At 38.3% G+C, this 22,998-nt stretch overlaps 3 protein-coding genes across 3 annotated transcripts; 1 reads left to right on the top strand and 2 right to left on the bottom strand.

Annotated features, from left to right (window-relative positions):
- Positions 1 to 5,825: 5,825 nt before the first annotated feature.
- On the top strand, positions 5,826 to 8,764 carry LOC122042123 (growth-regulating factor 7-like). Its single transcript, XM_042602075.1, has 4 exons — positions 5,826 to 6,440; positions 6,814 to 7,038; positions 7,144 to 7,474; positions 7,645 to 8,764. Exons 1-4 carry the CDS (start codon positions 6,044 to 6,046, stop codon positions 8,414 to 8,416), a joined length of 1,725 nt encoding a protein of 574 aa, XP_042458009.1. The 5' UTR covers positions 5,826 to 6,043; the 3' UTR covers positions 8,417 to 8,764.
- An 839-nt stretch (positions 8,765 to 9,603) lies between these two features.
- LOC122042122 (kinesin-like protein KIN-7L) lies at positions 9,604 to 14,211 on the bottom strand. Its single transcript, XM_042602074.1, has 15 exons — positions 13,986 to 14,211; positions 13,804 to 13,893; positions 13,625 to 13,743; positions 13,425 to 13,538; positions 13,266 to 13,347; positions 13,119 to 13,186; positions 12,949 to 13,026; positions 12,730 to 12,872; positions 12,125 to 12,227; positions 11,971 to 12,051; positions 11,608 to 11,676; positions 11,479 to 11,538; positions 11,212 to 11,361; positions 10,838 to 11,116; positions 9,604 to 10,199 (listed from the first exon to the last, which is right to left on the bottom strand). The coding sequence occupies exons 1-15, from the start codon at positions 14,134 to 14,136 to the stop codon at positions 9,816 to 9,818; spliced, it is 1,971 nt and encodes a 656-aa protein (XP_042458008.1). The 5' UTR covers positions 14,137 to 14,211; the 3' UTR covers positions 9,604 to 9,815.
- A 1,283-nt stretch (positions 14,212 to 15,494) lies between these two features.
- On the bottom strand, positions 15,495 to 17,813 carry LOC122043945 (protein PHLOEM PROTEIN 2-LIKE A10-like). Its single transcript, XM_042604502.1, has 2 exons — positions 17,810 to 17,813; positions 15,495 to 16,436 (listed from the first exon to the last, which is right to left on the bottom strand). Exons 1-2 carry the CDS (start codon positions 17,811 to 17,813, stop codon positions 15,634 to 15,636), a joined length of 807 nt encoding a protein of 268 aa, XP_042460436.1. The 3' UTR covers positions 15,495 to 15,633.
- Between the last annotated feature and the right edge of the window lie 5,185 nt (positions 17,814 to 22,998).

The raw sequence follows: 22,998 nt of genomic DNA, 5'->3' as shown, positions 1-22,998 counted from the left end.
GAAGCAATGGTTCACTCGTTGTTCTTTATGTTCTTCACGAAAACACAAAAAATTTGAAAACCCAAGCCTTTCCTAGGTTTTTTTTTTCTTACACCAAATCGATGATCAAATTGCTAAAACAAAAGATCTAGGGAAAACCCTAACTTTAATCCATGAAATTCGAAGAAAGAGTCGTGGCTCTGATATTAATTGAAAGTTCTTGTAAAACCTAAGTCACATAAATTCTAAGAATCATATAAGAATTCACATATAGAAAATATAAGAACATATGAGCATAGATCTAGTTTCAACAATTAATCATGGCACAACAACATAAAAAATAACCAAAGACAAATGAATCTGATTGAAGAGACATCCTTGTCTTTTGTGTCGTCCAGAAATAAACCTTGAGGAAGAAGAAGAAGCGGAAGCAAAAAAAAAAAAAAAAGGTCTTCCAAGGGACTTAGGGTTGACACCGTCGAAAAACTCTAGGTCTAATGGGGAACCATGAATTTTGTCAAGATAATTCCCTAAATCTTTGGGGGTCAACCCTATATATAGTGGATATCTATTATGAGCTCATAGATAATAATAGATGCGGAACTATAGATTCTACACATACAAGGCATCTAACAATCGAAACTCAAAAAATCTAAGTTAGATCACATTAATGGGTTCAATTTATACTCATGCACAACTTATAATTAAGTCCATCAACTAGAGATAATAACCAACAAATAAAGCTAGTTTTTTTTTTTTACATGATATCAATTCGATTGCTAGTTTTGTTTTTTTTGTTGGTTTCTCCAGAATTCAGATTGTTTCCTTGTTGAGATTGTTTCTTTGTTGCCTTATTGAAGTTGAAGTCTCTCTTGATCATAAAACATGGGCATAGAAAATTATTAAGTCATGGTTAGGAAGTATGGGCAATGGGGTAATGTTAGACCACTCATTAGTAGTATTTTTAAGACACATTCCTATCATTCAAAGGGTTCTCAGGTTTCCATTTACATGCTACACCATCAAAAACCAACTTGTTAGGCAAAAGCTAATATCGTTTTTTTTTCTCAGTAAACAAGTTTGTTAGACCCTCTAGTGACTTCAAATTGTTGTTCATATGTAGTGCTTACGCACACTACAGTTGCTTTTTACCTGTTAATTGATTTTGTTTTCTCAGTTAGAGATTATGTCCATCATAGAAAGTTTTCCAATTCTTCGCAACCAAATTGTTAAAGTTGGAGGTCCATCTGGTTCTTATCCCCAAGGACGACAGCGTGGAAATGTTATTTTTCTCTTCTTCAGCACGCACCGAAACTTCATGCACTCACTTAATTGATCGAGAAGAGGTTTGAGATTACTCATTCTATATATATTGATTTTGAAGAATGACAATATTTTGATTTGATTAATTCCTTATGATTTAAATTTCAGGATGCATATGATAGATTATTCAACGAGGGGAGTGATTCATTTGATATTGCACCCTTCCAAGGTTTAGATCATCTTAAAAGGGTTTCACTTAGTATCAACTCTAAGAGTGCTTGGTCAACCATTTTGGATATGTTATCTGGAAGAGTTCGAGCATGGGATGAAGTAGTGGTGATGTACAAATCTTTATAAAGTTTCATTGCATATTTATGTTCTTATATTTATGACCTTTTTTTTATGATAACTAGACAGACACAAATGTATGTTCTTATTGATATTGCTTAATGAGTTGCAAGGATTAAAATACTAAGCATGTCGGTTCTGAACCAATTGCTCCGATTACTCATCCTTTGATAATAGCAAGAGTAGTAAGTATGTCGTGTTAACTTAAGGATGAATTAACGATGTAAAAAAAAAATGAATAAAACAAAAATCGTCAAATCATACCTAAGTATGTATAGGGTATAAGGTTCTAAACTTTAATATCTGTTGTTGTCTCCTTAGCCGTAGTAGAGTTGCAAGGATTATAAGTTGGGGTCTGTGGATCAAGGAGGCACGTGTCTATGACTGTATGAGCCGCTACACATGAACAGCGATAGGAATAAGGAACTTGGCAATTGAATTTGGCATAAGAGGTATAGCCCTATAAAAGATTGTCTGCTCCGCAAGCGCAAATACAAGCACACATTCAAATTCTTCTACCCTATTTTTCTCTTCCTCCAGCACTTGTATTAATTTGAGTGTCAGAATGATCATGCCAAGTTCAACCTCGGCAAGTACATGCACACATATTCAAATTCTTCTACTCTAATTTACTCTTCCTCCAGCACTTGTGTTAACTTGAGTATCGAAGTGATTATGTCAAATCCAACCTTCATTCTAACTTCTTGTCCAGTATTTATAGGCGTCTTGTGATCTCTCTTTATCAACGTACAATCTTCTCAACGACAGTTCCTTTTCAATAACTCACCATGCCATAATCTCATACCGGAATAATTATGATTTATTTTCCTATATTGATAACTCAAGGCTGACACTGCTAGGCTTTCACCACACAAATCACTGCCCTGTGATTGCGTAGACATCGAAGGGTCCTCCTTAGATTTACTAAACAGTCTCATTTGGGACCTCCGAAGCATGCTGCCAGGGTCCATAAATTATAGTTCCCTCGGGGCGGTGCGATGATTAAGATATAAGGTATTGTCAGATAAGGTCTTGGGTTGAAACTCGACATGACGGAGCATAACCTCTCCATGTCTTGGCCATTTATACTAATAGCTACTAACCACCCGTGATTTACCTCCTCCGTGTTGGCCTAAGGACAGATTGATGGAGACATTGAAAACGAACGAATCACCTTTTACCAGGATCCACAAATTATATAACACGGAGCTAGCCATCAACAGTGTAGGGCGTTCTCTGCTGTGCATGGTCTCCAACTCTCCATATAGACAAATGTGGATAAGGAGTGAGTTCCGAGGAAGAGAAATCAACAGCCTTGGTTCTTGTTCCCATCTCTTTTTTCATAAAGCAAATACACCCCCACATTCTCTTTTACTTCAAGTTTATAAGCAAACTGATCGAAATTGACGATGGAGTTCAGAGTCGTGCGCAATATTCAACTTTGTAGTAGTCCTCAGTAAAGCCCGTCTCTTAGTAACCACTTCCAAGCATCTTCCTTATAAGCAGAGCTGAGAGTCATCTCAAACTAGATGCAGAAAAGATGTTCCACTATGTTTGTCTAACGCAGCAAAAATGTCATGGCACATAGTCTGGTGGGTCTTGCTTGCTGCATCTCTCAGCCAGGTAAAGTTAAAGTCGAGTACTGATGACAGAGCCAGCTGCCAGGCTAAGCACAGTAGATGAAGAGATAGACATGCATTAAAAGATAAGTAGACAAACTACTATAGGTCTTCAACTAACCATGGCGCATGATGAACTCTGCAAAATCTCCGAGGAGAAAAAGAAAAGTTATCAGAAACATACTAAAAAGGCGCTTAAGTTACAATCACATTTCACAAGGAAATGGATAAAGTTTAGGAGCTAGAAGAAGAGTCTTAAAGTTGGAGCATGCCTCCGGTCTCCCGTCGACCTGACCGGGGGCCATCCACCATGTGCTGAGCTTCCCCACGGCAATCAACCTAACTGTGAGATGGCAGCTTATTAAAGTGGAGGTAGATTGGATTAGATAAGGTAGGTTTGATTGATTGATAGAAAATCTGAAGGCATCGACTCTTTAGTAAAAGAATGATAACGCTCATTTTAAACGTTTTATTATCGTCCCCTATTAGATATAAATAGGTAAATAATAAACGATATTTTTGGGAAGATCAAATGTTTAATAAAATATTATACATCCGTTAAATCCATTAAAAATTAATCACAAAATCTATTAGAATAACTATTCATATAATTACTAATTATGTCAATCCGTGGAACTTAAAACACATCGATTCTTGATGCGATTGCTTGATTAGTTGCGGATGCATGGGTTGCTTCGAACGGGGGCACGTCTCCTCGTGACCGACACAACTGAGGGGGCGACACCGCGACAGGATTGATTTATTGATCCCTCGATATTCATTTCTTTCATAAATGGTGGAATATTATCTAGATAGAGTTATTAACTAGGCTCAATTCAATCGGGTTAATTTCGTTCCCGAGGGTAACTAGATTGCGTTGACGATCAAAGAGATTAATCAGTCAACAACTTGTTTGAGCTATTGAATGTTGTCAAATAATGTCTCCTGTACGAAGGAAAAATAAGAGAATCTTTAGGTAAAAATTAAAAGCTATGATATATAATGTATAGTAGAAAATTTTAATTTAATTTAAATTATTACTCATACAATATTTTTATTAATTTAATTAAAGTTATTTTAACTTCATTAAAAATATTTAAATATTATTATCTTATTATATTTTATTAAGAATATAAACTTTTACTAACTAATTTTCATGAAGGGCAAAATTAAATTATGTATTTTTTTTCTTTTTACATTGAAAATTATTTTAAACCTTATTAATAATTTTTAAATTATTTTTTATAAAAAATTTGTACTACCGTTGTTGCTTTAGTCCCAAATTTTAAAATTAACAATACTACAATCGAATCGAAGAAGTTTTAAGCCAGCGATATTAAAAAATATATCTGTCTCGAACTTTTAACTAAGATCAAGTGTTATATTTATTTTTATCAGTTTAATATCTTAGATAAAAAATTAAATTAATTTTTTTAAAAAAGAGTTTGTAATTATGATTACACATATAATTATGATATAATGTGTGTGCACGATGATCATCAATATGATTCATAATAAAGTAAGGAGATGGGAGCCGAATTTAATGAGCAGAGATATGGTTCCAAAGATGGCTACTGTTAGGTGCCTTCCAAAGTGGATGCAAGAGTTGTAGGGCAAGTTCCAGCAGTGAGAGTAATGGATGGCAGGGCTCTTCATGCATGTCTGTATCTCCCCGCCTTACTCGCGGCTCAATCATTAAATAAAAAGTGTATATATATATATAATTTTCAAAATATTACTAAAGGTAAGAGGGCAAAAGGTAAACATGATTACCAGAGTAATACACCAGGAAGAAAGGATTGCCGCAGCTTCCACGTACAAGGATGAATGCAAAAGTTGGACATGCAACTGTGCTACGAGGCAATAGAAATAAATAAAATTTCTCAGTCATATGTTTCAAGCATTCTTTTGAGGGAAAAACAAGGGTACACGATTCTAGTTTACCTGACTGATTATATTCGCGAAACACGTGGGATTAGTTTGAACGGAGGATCAAGCAGTGAAAGAAAAGGTTGCGATGACTCAGCTTGCCTAAAAATCAATTAAGGATCACATGGAAGGCACCAACTTGGTCTCTCTCATTCAGAGTCACCGAGTGAGTGCACGCAGCATCCACGCCCAGACTGCAAAAACTTAAATAGTTTAATCACTTAATGCTTAGATTCTTTGAGTGTCTTCTTTTTTTAAAATAAAAAAACTTTACAAAACACACGGCGATCTGTGCTTACCTAAGTACCGTCTATAAACCATGGTTACTGACTGAATTTGAGCACATTCCACCTACCCTTTTACTATTTTTCTGCTTCTGATTGAAATTTGAATCGCTCCAGTTGAGGAGTAGAAGAGCAATGTTTTTGGCTGTTCTAAGATTTAGGCCATGAACTCACGTGCTGCTTGCAGGAATTTGCTAGTAGCCAACGATCAAAGTGGCAGCACCGTTTTAATGCCAAGTGTTGGCAGTCTCATTTCCTGCTTTCGTTAAGCAAGGTAAGCATCCATTAATCCAGAATGAACATTGAAGCTGATGTGGTGCATCTAGCCAATGCGTCCAAATGATGCTAGCAGAGAGCCAGAGAGCCACCAAAATCTTTTTATTGGCATGCCCAAATCTAATAATTCACTGTGACCACCACTCCGTCCCCTTAAAAGGAAAACCAGCCTGGTTTCTGAGCTCCATCCCAATCCAACAACTGCCCCCCCTTCTCGCCGTGAGAATGAATGCTCCCCCTGCTGGTCTTGGCCCCACTCCCTCCCTCCACCACCTCCCTCTCCCTTCCATTCCATGACCACCTCCCTTTTTCTGCAGTTGTTGCTACTTTGGTCACGCATTGGACATGGACCTTGGAGGTGTAGTGAGGATGGCTGGGTTAGGAGGAGGAGGAGGAGGAGTAGGTGCTTCCTCAGAGGGTGGCAGCCTTCTGTCTTGTCTCCTGACCAACTCCAGCACGGAAGCCTGCAAGCCGAAGGGGTTGCTTGGGCGTGAAGCCTTTCAGAGGCTGGGGAGGGCTGCTGAGACTCCTCATGAGCACTGTGATTGGAGAGCCCTCAAGATGGCCAGGACTGCGGCAACGGTGACAGAACCCCATTTTCTTCTCCCTGACGGGGGGCAAATGCTCAGCTTCTCGTCGACTTCCAAGCAGGATGGTTTTGTGCTCAAATGCGATGGGTCAATGCCTTCTTACTACTCTACTCCAGCAACATCTTCTCCAAAACCTTACCTTTGGAACCCAGGTAACTTGGACCATCAGATCTCTGACCTGCTGGCCTGTTCGATCCCAGTGTTGATATTCTTCTGCCTTGTTCAGTGAAAAAAAATGGTGTTTTATTTTGGCTCCTTCCTGGTGAAATTTTGCATCCCATTTCACGAAGGAAACTGAAAGAGGGAATAGAATGAAAGTGATAAAAGGGCAGATGGAAAATAATCTCAAGATGGCAAATCTAAAGGGGGGGGGGGGGAGAGAAAAATATACATGATTGATTTGATGTTCTTGCAGCTTGCTTGGGGTTCTTCATGCCCTCTCTGGCTTGCCGCTTCTTCTCATGTCATATCCTCGGGCTTTGGCTTGCTTGAACCGTAACATGTTCCTTATTTTTGCTGTTACAGGTCCATATTCTGGGAGCCATGACGTGAATATGAATGGAGTTTTAGCAAGAGTAAGAAGGCCCTTCACTCCATCTCAGTGGTTGGAGCTAGAACACCAGGTCTTGGTTTACAAATACATTGATGCAAGAGCACCTATACCACCAAGTCTACTCACCCCTATCAGTAGAAGCCTCGGCTCCTCTGCATTCCCTCACTTCTCACCTGGATCTTTTGGTTCAAGTGCATGTAAGGATCTCGAACTTTTCATCATCATGTTGTATATCTTGGAAGCCTTGCTCATGCCAAGGATAAAGTTAGTGATCCATTTAGTTTGTTCCTTAACTTTTGCAGTGGGGTGGGGATCATTCTACTCGGGATATGCTGGAAATGCTGATCCAGAGCCTGGTAGATGCCGGCGAACTGATGGGAAAAAATGGCGGTGCTCGAGGGATGCAGTTGCCGACCAAAAGTACTGTGAACGTCATATGAACCGTGGCCGCCACCGTTCAAGAAAGCATGTGGAAGGCCAATCTGGCCATGCCGCGGAAGCAAAACCTGCTGTTACACCTTCACAGCTAGCTACAGCAGTCTCTGGTGGTGGTGGGTCGTCCAGGGTTGCACAAACACTGAGTAAATTCACCAAGTCCACTGTTGGTGAAGCTTGCCCTGCACCATTCAACATGTATGGACAACTACTAGCTCTTGTTTGCTCTTCTTACCAATTGATTTCTTCCAGGGAGATGCATTTCTCTGAGGCTGACAAGTAGTTTCAAGTCCTTGCAAAATGAATTGTTTGGATTGTCATCAGCTGCCTCTTTTCGTTTACTTAATTGCTGATCAAATTGTGTGCAGGATGTCGCTGAGCAAAGAAAATGCAATTGAGAAAGGACAAGATCTTGTGAGTCTTTCTACTAAGCCAAAGTCAGTGACATCAATGGATATCACGGAACAACTCAATGCAGATTTTCAACCTGTTTCCACATGTACTCGTTTCAATTCATGTAGTTCTTTCTCTGATAACAACCTTTGCCCCACTCTGAAGCTTGAAGCCCTACATCCCCAACCCTATTCTCTTCACCACTTTATTGATGACTGGCCCAAAACCCAATCTGATCAATCAACTGTTACATGGCCTGAGATCGAAGACTTGCAATCTGAAAGAACTAAACTCTCCATGTCAATACCCATGGCTTCCTCAAAATTCTCATCCTCTGCTTCACCGAACAACAAAAATGTTACATTCTCACCCCTTAAGCTGTCCCGGGAGTATGATCTTGCTCGTGAGGATTCACAGATGTCCATGTTAACTGAAGTGAACCAAAGGAAAGCAAGTTGGATACCAATCCACTGGGAAGTCTCCATGGGTGGACCACTGGGCGAGGCTCTTACAAACACCAACAGCAAGCTGAAGGATCAAAGCAAGAATTCATCATCATCACTGAACCTCATGAATGAAGGCTGGGACTTGGGCACCCAGATGGATTCCTCTCCATCGGGTGTTCTGCAAAGAACCTCATTTGGCTCCCTTAGCAGCAGCACAGGGAGTAGCCCAAGGGCAGAGAACAAAAAGACTAACCGAAGCACCGGGGGTTTGTGTGATGAATTGTTGGCCCATCCTTTGTAGGTCCTTCCGACCGTCGCATAACGGATAAGATCTCAATCTGAGCTGCAATTCTGAAAAATGAGCAGTGGAGGTAGGAAATTACAAGTGTATGCAGTGTTTACTTAAATGCACCATGGAAGTTGACAAGCCTTGAAAAACTTGATTTGGTTATGTGGTACAATTTATGTTTCCTTTCCCTTTCTACTGTGATCCTTGTCAGTGAAGAGTATTTAGATGGCTCCAAGATTTGCATTTTATTAAACTGGAGCCGGGCTAATTAGCTTGTAATATTGGTGGATCTATAATTTGACAAGTAGTGCCGTGTGAAACTTAAACCTTTATTCAAGGGATTGCAGTATTTGTAGTGTATTCAAGGGAATGCATCTTCAAAGAGGAGAGAGCAGAATCCATATTTACTAGGAACACTAAATCATGCAAAACAGTATGCTATAGAACTTGAGTATGATGGTTGAACCCAGAACTTACTACCTGTACCATTAGTTGCAAGCACTATTGAAAGGTTCATGCACGGTGAGAATTAGTGCAAACGATGTATTCATTTTCAGTGGGACGATGCAAAAACTTGAATGCATTTAGTGGCTACAAATAGATGTCTTGCTGTTCAAATTTGAAAATGCACCTCATCTGTTGTTCGTGATACGTCTCTGTATAGTGACAGGCTCTGGCGCAAATTTGTGTTGGAGCAGTGGAGAACAGGGTGCCAAGTGTGGAGGCAATTTATGGTCCATCTGTAGAATTAAACAGTGGGCTCACCATAATTGTAGCTTCTTCTCATGCTGCGCTTCAACTTAATTGAGTAACCACCAAGCTGCTCCATGTCCAGAGAGAAATAATTCTATTTGTACAAAAATTTAAAAAAAAAAAATGGTCCCACGCCATGTGATGTAGGAATTTTTTATACCTACAGAAAAGAGTTTGAAACACGACATTGTGGTAAAGGCTGAAACATTACATGGTATTTACTAGAAGAGGGAGACATTCACTAATTGTTTAACTGGAAAGCATAGGTTGAAAGTTAAGACCTTACCTGAATGCAGAGATGTTTCCTGCTGTCTGCATAATGCTGAGTAGGGATCATTCAAGGGAACCATTCGATGATGGAACTCAAAAGTTGGCCGTTCAAAAAACAAAAAATTGAAGTGATGTGCTGAATTTGAATGAATGCAAGGATAAAGAGCAAAGTATCATGAGTAAAACAGACTTGTAAATGGTGAAGTGAGTTTGGAATAAATACACATCAATTTGTAATCAACGAAATCCAATATGATGTCCTAAACAAAGAGAACATGCACCAACATTGACATAGGGAATGTATGGAGAGAACTTAACAAGAATAGGGGAACACTTCATCCATAAGCCAAAAAACCATTTAGAATAAAGTAAAGGTGCCTCTTGCTACTTAGCCATCAGACGGAACTTTAAGAGCTTTCATTTTCTCAGACACTTCCTTTAATTTGGTGTGGAGAGCTACTTGTAACCCTGTCTTTTTTACAAATTCCAAGCTAAACCGTTGAATGTCCTTTTTAAGTTCCTTCAGCTTCTGCTTTTCTTCATTCAATTTGTCAAGCAACTCCTCTTTTTCAGCTCTGATCTGCTCGTTCTCTTGTTTGGACAAGGAGAGAGCTCCAAATAGAGAAAAGTTTTCCTCATTCAATAGGGTGCATTCAGTTTCCATGATGTTGTACTTTTCCCGTAGTGCTTCTAGTTGTTGTCTAATGAAGTCACATTCAGTTGCCAAGCTATGACATCTTTTACTGCCTGCGTCTTCATTCAATACAGGTTCCTTCAGGAAAAAATTCAATTATTCAGGCTGCATATTCACTTCAAAAATTGAAACTTTCTGTTCTGTTTAAACAAAAAATAAAATTTTAAAAAAAAACACCTAAGGATGATAGTTATACAAGGATGATTGATGAACATATATAGACAACTAATACATTTTCAGCAGTGAATTAATTGTCTCTATATGGATAATTTGGCAAAAAAAATATATAACATTACATGTTATGAACTTTAAACTTTGAATATCTATTCCAAATTATAAATAATGCTGAAAATATTTCTATTTTATTTAGAACTGAATTTTTTAATCTGAGCCTCATGATTAATTAACTGTTTAAAACCTTTTCTATATTTAGTTGTCTTTGTATTTTTATTGAGAATTCAATTTCGAGCTTAAACACCAAAATATCTCCATTTTTAATTCATTGTTAATTTAAATTATGAAACACATTTAATACAATTTCAAAATTATCGAGAAAAATTTTATTTGTTTCTAAAAGTTGACCTTCAGATTCAGAAAGCCTTTGACTACCACAAATATAATTTTTTTTTACAACAGTTCAATTTTGACACAACACATTAAACATAGCTAGTTAGCCTAAATGTGAAAGACGAGAGTAAGGAAAAATGTCGACTTACATGTGGCATATCAAATAATGGCAATGGCTGGCATTTTATATCCGGTGTCAATTGAAGCATATCAAGATCAGTGATACAACCTTTGTTTAGTTGCATCCAGAGATCCTCATCGGCTGTGTTGCCAAAAGCTTCAAGGGTAGGGCTTGAATCAAGTTCCATGAAGCAGCTTGGCCGTTTCATGACAAAATCATCTCCCACTGCTTTAAAATTGGGAGTTCTGAGTACATTATGTTTTGACACGCTTGCGTCATCAAGCATGGTTCTTGAGCTTTTTTTGGGCTGCAGAAGTTCAAATGTGAAGTTGATCAGTGTCAATCTACTGAGTCATCAATTCAATAGGTGCTGAGCAATATTTAGTAGATTAATCTGATTACCTGAATTGAAACTGAAGCATAGTCTGAAGTACAGAGGCTGCTAAGATCTTCTAGCTTCTTTTGCTGATCCTTTATGCAAAGTTCTAATGCCGCACGTCTTTTTCTTTCTTCCTCTAGTTCCATTGCAAGTTTTTCACGTTCTAATTCAGACTGGTGGGAATGAATTAAGAAATAAGATTAAAAAAATAGCTAAAACAATGAAACTCACACTTCCAATAGAAATTTAAAGTTTTTAAACACATTTTGTGGCTGACGAAACCTTCATACCTTGTGCATATCATTCCGTTGCTTCAAGATGACTTGTTCCAATACTTCTGAATGAGAACCCTGAACATGGAATGTATGAACTATATGTTTGGAGCATTTTGATAATAACTAATATAAATGAAATAGGACCTGTAGTTTTTCCCGTAATTCTTCAATCTCTTGTTTTTGTCGTTTCAGTAGAGCAGCATCCGTTAAAATCTATAAGACCAAAAGTACTTAGCAACACAAACATCTAACAAGGACTACAAAGGTGTACAACATAATTCCTCAAATATGCTTCATATTGTGATTGGCCTACAAGTTTAACTTGATTCCACAAACATGTAGCTATCTAATGCTTTCCCATAAGAAAAAATCTATATGAAAAACATAAACTTTATTAGGCATCCTAATTCTTTCCCATACAATTAGCCCATTCAAACAGTTTGAACTGAAGTTGCTAGCTTCTAGCTATCAACAGGTAGTTGATCAAACCAAAACTGAAGGACCAACCTCATTCACTTGGACACAATTTGTGATTCGCTTGGCTCTGCTTGCAAATTGAAGTGTCCCTCTACTTTCCTCTATGTGAACCTACAAATTATCAATTATAAACCAATGATATAGAGGAAAATTAAGAACTTCATAAAGTTGTATTAGGAACTACCTCTTCTGGTGCAACTGTACAAATTATAGAAGTTTTTGAGTTGCCACCAAGAGCCGGTTGAAGAATGCGGGTCAACTTACTATCACGATATGGAATGTGCCCCCTATACAATTAAATAGTCATCTTAGACACATTTAAACTCATTAGTAACATTTGTATGTTCCATTAATTAGATTAGTTGATACTTGAAACTGAATCAATTTCATATTAGTAATATAATTTTGTATGATGAGTTACTAAATGAAAATAGTGAAACTATGAAGTTTTCAAAAAAAACATTGAGACATTAGTCTATGTTGCCTAGCAATGCTTATTCTTTTAGATATAGAGCTACTAACTTGATCAAGACAGTAAAGGTGGTTGCAAATGGATTTGAAACCTATCTTCATTGAAACAGGGCTTGCCGGCTTGCTATATTTAAATTTGTCTATATTTCTAGACAAATTTTGTAAAGATACTAAATATATTTTTTGTATTATGAGTATAAACTAGAGAGTCATGACATGCAATGTAGCATCATAAGAAATCAAAGACAACTCAAATTTCACAATCCAGTTTCCATTATGATGAATAGGGAACGATCAACTAGTTAGAAGTTGGAGTACCTTTGTTTTCCACTCTCACTGAGTTTGTTGATCACATTACCAAGAATCATTAAGCTCTTATTAATGTGTTTCCCCTCCTTCAGTCTAGCTCCTCCTGCGCCTGTTTTAGCAATCCTCTCTGAGCCAGCTAAATCTACCAAGTTCTGTAAAAGCAAAGCATAAGGTTTGCTTTTGCAGTGATTGCATGATTTTGGACCTGAAATAAAAGAAGAAACACACCAGAACTGATACACGAATAGCATCTGCATTTGATACATCTTCAGATTCCATGGAATCTCTTGCACTGCTCTCAATAACCTAACAGGATTTCATTTTTAATAAACTAACAACGGGGCGTAATATTGACGGACAAAAAGACATAATAGAAGTACAAACTTTAGGTTCCATACCATCCTAAATATAGTATGTGATCTGCTGCTCCGAGTGTTCATGTTAGTTTCACCAAAATGCCTATTTTCTGCAACCAAATAATGATATTCACACATCAAAGCCATATAAATTATTGATTTAATTTAGACACAACTCATTTTATAAACCTTCTCCAAGTTTGAGTAGTTCAATCACTTGTACAGAACTGTTCACAATTTCCTCCCTTAGACCCGCCACATAGATTCCTCGCTGAACTCAGAATGGGAAAGGTTTTAGCAGACAAATAGGCATTTATATCCTGAATATCTCTTATGCATCAAGTCTACCTCCAGGCTTTCATGAATTGGGAGTTTCTGGTTTCCCAGCGTCAGTAGATCATTAATCTCTTCATTGTAAATCTCCATATATGAGACCCTAATCAAAAACTCACGGTCCGTAGTCTATTTTCCCAGCAAAAGCATCACTTTTACTTATGTTTCCTCAAAACTATACTAAACCTAACCAAGAAACAAATCGAATCACATACCATCTCGATTGTTCTAAATACATCCTTGACAGCAAGAGGGATGATTCCGGGATCCTCTTCCGAGCCATTCATGGTGAAAGTTTTTCCGCTGCTCGTCTGCCCATAAGCGAAAGCAGTCCCTGCAAGCTAAAATGATGAATCTCCAGTACTGGCGGCAAAAGGAAGACAACTGAACTCACCGTTGAACCCATTGATGGCGGCTCGGATGATGGATTTGATCAGGGGATCATAAACCATCGTGTTGTTATAGCTCTGATCAAAGACATAATCTGATCGGAGAAAAAGAATAATAATCAGAAAGAAATATCAGGTGAAGTCGGAGACGACCGGAGAAGAGGCGGTGGAGCAGAGAGAGATTCACCGAACGCAAAGGAGACGCCCGAGATCGGAGTTCCAAGGGGCCAGTGAAGCGAGATACGATTATCTTCGACCTTCCAAATCCGATCGGAGGACGGATCGACGGCGGTCGGGGTCGGGGGGCGGAAGCGGATGGCGACGGAGATCTTCTCCATCACTGGGAGTAGTGACGGAAGGCTCCAAGGGCATTTGAACGGGCGCTGCGCCTTCTGCAAGGAAATCGTTTGAACTACTTCAAAGTGTATACGAGCAAGATTGGGCCCATATATAGTTATATGGGCTTATGGCTTACGACAAAAGAAGCCCCAATTTAGCTGAAACATAACAAAAAATTAATTAATTAATTAATAAAAGTGGGGAATGGACCAAAGGCGTAGTTACGGTTAGGGGTGGGGTGTAATCGAATCGAGTCGAGTCGAACTCTTGAATGTTTGAACTTGACTTGTTTATAATCGACCCGAACTCGAACTTTATTTAACGAATATATTCATGGCTCATGAGCTTATTCGAACTTTTATCGAGTATAAACGAGCTTAATAAGTATAAATTATAAATTTAAATATTCATTAAAAATTAAATTATATATTTACATAAAATTATAATATTCTTATTAAAATTTATAATTTTATTCTAATGAATAAATTTAATATATTTATCTATATTTTTCATAAGTAGAATGTAAATTTTATAAATTTAATATCAAAATTATTATTTTTTTTAATTTAAAAGTTGATTGATGAACTTAACGAACGTATTCACGAGTTAACGAGCCGAGTATTATGAAGCTTGAGCTTAGTTTGTTTATCTTAACGAGCCTCATTAAATGACCTCAAACGAACTTTTATCGAATCGAGTTTCGAATAACTCACAAACGACTTGATTCATTTAACTCCTTAATTACGGACTTTTCATAAGACGTATCTAATTGTCAGATTTTTTAAATGACGCATTTATTTTTTATTTTACCGGTCTCATCAATCACTATGCTACTAAATTCATAGAACAACATCACTGTATCTTTATATTTTAAAGAACAAATACTGCATTTTTAAAAATCAATATTATTGATTTTCAAAAAATTGCACTATAATAGTGCTGCATTTCAAAACATAATATTAATTTGATACTATATAAATCCTAAAATCAGTATTTCAACATCATTATTAATATCTGAATTGCAGCACCCAATTGCGTTCTTTTAATTTGCAATATTATAGTGATGTTGTTCATGGCTGAAGAGGTAAATAAGAAATAAATACCCCAAATGAAATCTAAAAGTTAGGTGCGTCGTGTTGGAATTCCACAGCCCGCCTTTGATTAATGCCGAATTATCAAAATTATCAGTGGTCTTTTATAAAAAACAATTATCAAAAGATCCCTCATATTTCCAAATTTCTGTCACCTACATCACCGTCCCTACCTGTCGCTGCGTTGACCATCGTCAAAAAACCCACCAACGCCTGTAAACAGAGGCTCGAGCTCCGGTGAGAGGAGAAGGTCGCCGGATTTCATATTTTGTAAATATAATATGCTCTTTCGATAACAAGATCCAAAAAATGACACCTCGTTTCTTAGTTGATAATTAGTGCGCTCTTAATTTTGTTCGTGCTTTACAGTTTACTTCTTTCCTAAAAGCCCGCCGGGCTGTTTGATTATGCTGCTGGTGCTGGCATCGTGAGCTTTTTTGTCCCCATGGAGATCTCCATGCAGAGAGCAAGGCACACAGTCATGATCACCATGGTTTTGGCACTCGCACACCTCGCCACTTGCTGCCCTCTCTCCATTACCTCCTCACGAATCACATGAACGCCTCTGCTCGCTGCTTCAAACACTTTCCATGGCAGCAAGGACCTCGTGGCCTCCATGGCTACCCGCTGAAGTGATATCCTGTTGTCCTCTAATGGCGTTGTTCCGTGATCAGACCTCGCACTGTGCCATGTCCTCACCAGGGTCTCCACGGCTCCATTGCCCACGGCGACCAAGACGCCCTTCATCTTAGCCTCGTGCATGGGGTTCGTAAGGCCGGTGAACAAGTCGTCGACGGCGTTTGTCTTCGTTCGTCTGTCGAGGTAAGCTGCGGCCGCGGCGCCCACGATCCGCTCGATGAAATGCTCCGCGAGCTCTTTGCAGGTCTTGTCGTCGCGGAGCATGGTAACCCACCTCGGAGCACTACCCTCGTCTGATCTCCGGCATAAATCAGTAGAAGTGATCAAGCCCGATGACAACCCCCTCGCGAAGCTCCCGGTGACCTCCGCTGCGAAGCCTGGCCCGGCGCTAGAGAAGAACTTGTCTAGAAAGCATTCGAGGTAGGTAGCAGAGCCAATTCGCGAATCCGACCCCAAAGATTCGGGTTTTCCGGCGGTTAGCTCTGCTGACCGGAGCCCCCGAACGATCCCGGCGGCGAGAGCCTCCGAAGCGCTAGAGATCGCGGCGGAGAAGTAGAGGTGGTTAATCTCTATTAGTAGTCTACCTGTGCCCTAGCTTGTAAGGAGTCCTTGGTGAGAGTTGTGGTGAGTTTTCTCCACCCACAAGGAGCTATGTGAGCTAGTCGGAGATCTTCGAAGGAGTAATCCACCGACGGATAGGGATATCCCACCTTACGGATAGCCGTGGAGTAGGAGCTTTATCTCCGAACCACGTTAAACGATCGTGTAGCTTGGTTTGCATTCTTTCCTTTAGTATTTAGCTTTCTATTTGTGCTTGTTTGTATTCCGCTGTGCTAACATCACAGGAAGCGAGTATTTGGGGGCGTCGTCTATCCAACCCCCCTTCAAGCCGACCGTCCGATTCTCTAACAAGTGGTATCAGAGCAAGGACATTCTCCGTTGGACTAACTGCCAAGGAAGCACAAGATGACCGGCTTGATAGAACTGCCAAAGTTCTAAGGCGAAGGCTTATGGGACTTCACATATTGGATGATGAAGATGGAGGTCTTCTTTGACACAGATTGGGACACCATGATGGTGGTCAAAGAGCCGTTTGAAGTCCCGAAGGACAAGAAAGGGAATAAACTCCGACCGCGTCATTGGATGGAGGAGCAAACCTCACGATCAAAGGCAAATGATAAGGTAATATATATTTTGATTGATATTTTGCCTAATAATGTGATGAGGTGTGTAGGTGTGTATGAGAACACCCATGATTTGTGGAGCAAAATAAAAATGGTTCAATGGGAAGAACTTATGCCTACACAAGAAGAAGAAAAATCCGAAGAAAGTGATGAAGTGGTCCAAGAGGAGAAGAAGGGCCAATCGGATGTGGAGACCAATTCAACATCAAAAGAGGAAGAGGAAGTGAATTCGATCACATCTGAGGAGAAGGTGGATGAGGAAGATGAGGTAGCATCTACATCCTCAAAGGTTGAAGAAAAATTCAAGACAAGTGAGGAAGAAGAAGAAGTCTTGGAAGTCAACTTAGTGAGCGTCTCCACTGAAGCAAAGTCAAAGGACCACATTGTGTGCTTCAGTTGTAATGAGAAAGGACACTACAAGAGTAGATGTCATATGGGTAAGAAGAAGATAACTCCTAAACCCATTCAAGTTAATTCGAACACTAATGTGGGTTGTAGGAATGATAGTGCCAATAAGAAGAAGAAGAAGAAGAAATGACACATAGTGTGCTTCACGTGTGGTGAGCGGGGTCATTACCACACCAAATGCCCAAAGAAGAAAGAAACCAAGAAGTTGGCACATTTGAAGAAGGAGGAGAAGAATGGAGGCTCATGGCAAGGGGGAGCTCCAAAGGTAAAGGGTAAGGTAAGCCCTAGTTTAAATTTGAAGTCAAATTTAAATTCCTCCATGCATACTAGAAATCATTGTTATTATTTACCCATGAAAAAATTTGGTTTCAAATATCATCATAGGAGTAGGACTAATGTAGATCAAAACCCTAAGATATCTATGCATGATAAACCAAGAAACGGTAAACCTAAGGAGACCCAAGACATTAATCCCAAGAAGGAGAGACACATGCCTAGAAAGGGTAGGTCTAGGTGTTAGAGTGTATACTAAAAGCCTAAGTTTTTGTAAACATTTATTTTGAATAAAAAATCACATTTGGTCAAATTGCCTACATTTAGTTGTAGTTGTTCAATTAATTTATATTGTAGATAACATAGTATGGGTGCCACATACAGAAGATGATGTTATCAATACCTTATAAATTATAAACAGTAGCTCACGACCAAAATGGAAAGGAACAAATATTGGAAGGTCGTAGTGTAATTAGGAATTAGTTTATCTTGACTATATAATTACACTAGTACACTTAGAGTGTATTGAGTAGGACCATTAGAGGTCGTTTCTTTTATACTGACTTTATAAAGAAACAAATACCTCAGTTATTATGGAAGTGTGTGCTCTTAATCCTAATATAATAACAAGCACATATATTTGATATTTATTTCTTTAATTTATCAATGGGTGAGATTTAGTTCGATGAATCAATAAGCCCGATAAGTTGGGAAATGATATCACTTATAGTGTGTGTTGTTGATTATAGAAGGAAACTGTGTCCTAGTAATCTAAGTTGATAATGTCCCCAAGATGAGAACATAAAGATTGTCATGTTAAACCCTGCAGGTGGACTTAGTCCGACATGACGATAAGGTTGAGTGGTACTATTCTTGGATGAAGATATTAATTAAATGAGTTGTCAGTAACTCACTTAATTAGTGGACATTTGACATCTTAAACACAGGGAGACTAACACACTCATAATAAGAAGGAGCCCAAAAATGTAATTTGGGATTGGTGCGGTAGTTCAATAATAGTTCTCTAGTGGAATGAATTAAGTTGTGTGTTCGGGGCGAACACGGGATGCTTAATTTTATCGGGAGACCAAAACCAATTCCTCCTCTCGGTCCCTATCGTAGCCTCTTATTTATAGAGTACTATACCCACCTATACCCACCTTCGTACCCATGATATAGGGGTCGGCCAAGCTAGCTTGTGGTTCAAGCTAGGGTCGGCCAAGCCTTGGTTCATGGGTGGCCGACCCTAGCTTGAACCCAAGCTTAGGTGGCCGACCCCCATTAAATTTAAAAGAATTTTAATTTTAAAATTTTCTTATGTGGAAGATATAATTTATTAGAGAGAATTAAAATTAAAATATCTCTTTTACAAAAGATTAAGAAAAGAGATTAGATCTCTTTCCTTATTTGTAGATAGGAAAGATATTTTATTTTTTCTCTTTGTAAATTATTCACATGTAGAAAAATTAAAATTATAAAAATTTCTTTTTATCAACCATGAAGGGATTTTAAAGGAAAATTTTATTTTTTAAAATTTTCGAAGACAAATAAGGAATTTTTAATTGTTGATTGAAAATTGTCTTGTTTGATCTCCATGAGGTGGCCGACCATTACAAGGTTAATTGGGAAATTTTATTTTATTTTTCTCAATTAATTCATGTCAAGGAAAGTTAAGGAAATTTTATTATAATTAAATTTCCTTATTTGCCAAAGCCAAGGAATATAAAAGAAGGGGTTGGGGTGCCTTCATGACACACAACTTTTATTATTCTTCTCCCTCTCTTCTTCCTTGGTGTGGCCGGCCCCTTCAAGTTCTCTCTTCCCCTTGTTGTGGCCGAACCTTCTCTTCCTCTAGGAGATTAAGTGGTGGCCGGATTCAAGCTTGGAGAAGAAGGAGAGAAAGCTTTATCCCTTGGAGCATTGGTGGTGTTTTCTCTTCATCCTTGGAGGAGCTATTGACTTGGCCGAACCTTGCAAGGAGGAGAAGAAGGTGCATTGGTGGTTTCTCATCTCGGAAGATCGTTGCCCACACAACGTCCGAGGTTAGAAGAGGAATACGGTAGAAGATCAAGAGGTCTTTCTAAAAGGTATAACTAGTATTTTTCCTTTCCGCATCATACTAGTTATTTTTGGAAATAAATACCAAATACAAGAGGCATGTGATTCTAGTATTTCAAATTTGTTTTCGATGTTGTGTTCTTTGTTTTTTTTTCCTTGTGATTTGATTGTTCCTTTCAGTTAACCTAAAGTTATTTTAGGAAATTAAATATTAGCTTTCCTTAAAAGGTTTTGTCTAGTCGGTGGTGGTTGCTCCCATATCCAAGAAGGCCATGTGCCTCGCCACGTCGGTACTGGAAACTAATTTTGGAAATTAATATTTAATGGAATTAATAACCTAGGTGATTTGGATCGAACGTGTTAAGTTCCGCAGGAGATCCAAGTCAAAACCTAAAAGAACAAATAGATTAAATTTGGATCAAACATGTTAAATTCCGTAGGCGATCCAAGTTTAATTTAAAAGAACACATGGTACTTAGGAAAAGGTTCAGACCTTTGTACAAAATTTTTGTACAGTGGAACCATTAGGTTTTCCGAGTAGCAACCAACAATTGGTATCAGAGCTAGGGTTTTGCCTCTGTGTATTTGGTATTAGTTTAATTATGCACATGACATACATAATTTAGGCAGGTTAATAGTAGGATGTGCTAACTTTGTGGATGCAGGATCCAACTATTATGACTTATAGTTTTTTATGTGTGTGATTGGACCCTTGGGCATGTCAAGGGCATTTATATGTGTGTGCATGATTGTATTATAAAATACAGCAGGAGCTGTATTTAGTTTTTATTAGGATTTTATTTTTGATCTAGTTATATGTACATTCCTCTTATGGAATATAGGATCGATGGATGTAAATTTTTATTTTATGTTCGATCTAGTTTACATGTACATTCCTTTGAGGAATATAGGATCGAAAAATGTAAAATTCTATTTATGTCGCGGATCAAATCTTGAAAGGCGTGGAACCTTTTGAGGACCAGAGGCGCAGCGGAACAAGAAGAAAGATGGATGCAATAGCTAAACCCGGTGGCGGTGGGCAAATATGGCAGCAGCTTGGGATGACAACACACGGAGGACAACCAAAGATAAAAGTAATAATAGTTGAAAATTAGATTTTCTATTTATTGCTTTTATATTGTGCTGTGTGTGCATGTTAGTATACATGTTTAGTTGGCTAGCATAGTTAAAATTCCTCATTTATAAATAACTAAATGGGAGAGGGATTTTAAATAAATTCCACGGTATCCATTACTGGTTTGTAAGTGATGCAAACAAGTTTGCGCGTTGGCTCTGAGTGCCTTCCTCCATATCGGATGAGCTTGTTTGTGGATCACTAGAACAAACTTCCATTTTGGATGACTATAGGAAGTTAATTAAGAGCGTGTGATCTTCCCCATCGGAAGGGGCACAATCTTATTAATGGACTTAGTGTCAAGTAATGGTATACACTTAGGCACGTTTAATAGTATCCTCCCCATCAGAGTCACTGCTATTATTCGTGTGACCAAAGGATACCAACTATTAATTTTATTTGTCAAAAAGTTAGGTTGACAAGATAATAAAATTAATGGGTTAAACCCTCCTTTTACAAATGCTGAATTTGTATACGTCCACACTATCGTGGCATACAATATTCGCGGTGTTTTGAGGTGTTGGTTAATTTAAAATAGTATTGTTTGAGGAATCAATATTATTCTAAATTTAGAGTTCTGACCAAAAATTATTTGTGATTTTTAGGATGACTTTCAACCCACTGTCCATCATACTACAACAGAATAGACTTACTAGTCCTAACTACATAGATTGGAAAAGGAACCTGGACATTGTTCTTACTGCTGAAAGCTATAAGTTTGTACTGACTGAACCTTGTCCTGATGCACCCACTGGTGAATCTACCCAAGAGGAGATTGAATATCATAAGAAATGGGTAAAGGCAGATGAGATGGCGCGGTGTTACATTTTGGCTTCAATGTCAAATGTATTACAATATCAGCATCAAGATTTACCAACAGCTTATGATATTATGAACAATCTCAAGGAACTCTTTGGTCATCAGGATCGGGCTTCTAAACAAGAAGCCATGAGAAAGATAATGACAGCCACCATGCAAGAGGGTACTCCTGTGAGAGATCATATCCTAAAGATAACGAAATACAGATCCTTGGAGGAGAAATTGATGGGGAAACCCAGATCGATAAGATCCTCCAAACACTACCTAGAAGTTTTGAGCAATTCCGCCTGAATTACAATATGAACAAAAGGGTATATTCATTGGCGAAACTACTGACAGAACTTTAGGCAGCAGAAGGTTTGTTTCGTCACAATTCTCATATTCACTATGCTGAAAATGGTTCTACTTCTAAACCGAAAGAAAGAAGAAGAAGAAACAAGTTAGTTCAGCAAAGAAAGTGAATAAATCTTAGAGTACAGGACCTAAAGCTAGAATGAAGAAGTCGAAGGGCAAGTGCTTCATCTGCAAGCAGTCAGGGCATTGGAAGGCGGACTGCCCTCGTAGGAATCAGAACAACAAAGGTATATCTCATGCTCTAGTTGTTGAAACATGTTTAGCGGTGTTATCTACCAGCACCTGGTGTGTAGATACGGGAGCCACTGATCATGTCTGCAATTCCTTGCAGGGGTTCCAGGAAACCCGACGACTAACTGAAGAAGAGATTACTGTCTACATGAGCAATGCTACTAAGGTGGCGGCTGTTGCAGTGGGAGACGTCTACTTATCTTTTAATAGAAATAGAAATTTGGTTTTAAGAAATTGTCTTTATGTACCCAGTTTTAGAAAGAATTTAATTTCAGTTTCTAAACTGTTTTTGGATGGATATTCAGTTTCTTTTAGTAATGATGTAATTATTAAGAGAAATAAAGTGATTATCTGTTCTGGTGCATTAGTAGGCAATTTGTATACTTTAAATCTAATTTCTCCCACAAAACAAAACATGAAAATTTATAACTCATTTTCTAACTCTAATAAGAGAAAAGAACCTTCGGAAATGAACCAAGCATATCTTTGGCATTTAAGGCTTGGTCATATTAACTTAAGTAGGATTCAGAGGCTTATAGCCGATGGACTTTTGGATTCATTAAAGTTGGAAAATTTTCTGACTTGTGAATCTTGCTTGGAAGGTAAAATGACCAAGAGGCCTTTTAAGGCCAAGGGGTATAGAGCCAAAGAAGTGTTAGAATTGGTTCA

This window comes from Zingiber officinale, chromosome 2A, assembly GCF_018446385.1.
Source record: "Zingiber officinale cultivar Zhangliang chromosome 2A, Zo_v1.1, whole genome shotgun sequence".
Taxonomy (NCBI): Eukaryota; Viridiplantae; Streptophyta; class Magnoliopsida; order Zingiberales; family Zingiberaceae; genus Zingiber; species Zingiber officinale.
The sequence above is the reverse complement of the archived record's forward strand: the minus strand, read 5'-3'. Positions and strand labels throughout refer to the sequence as shown.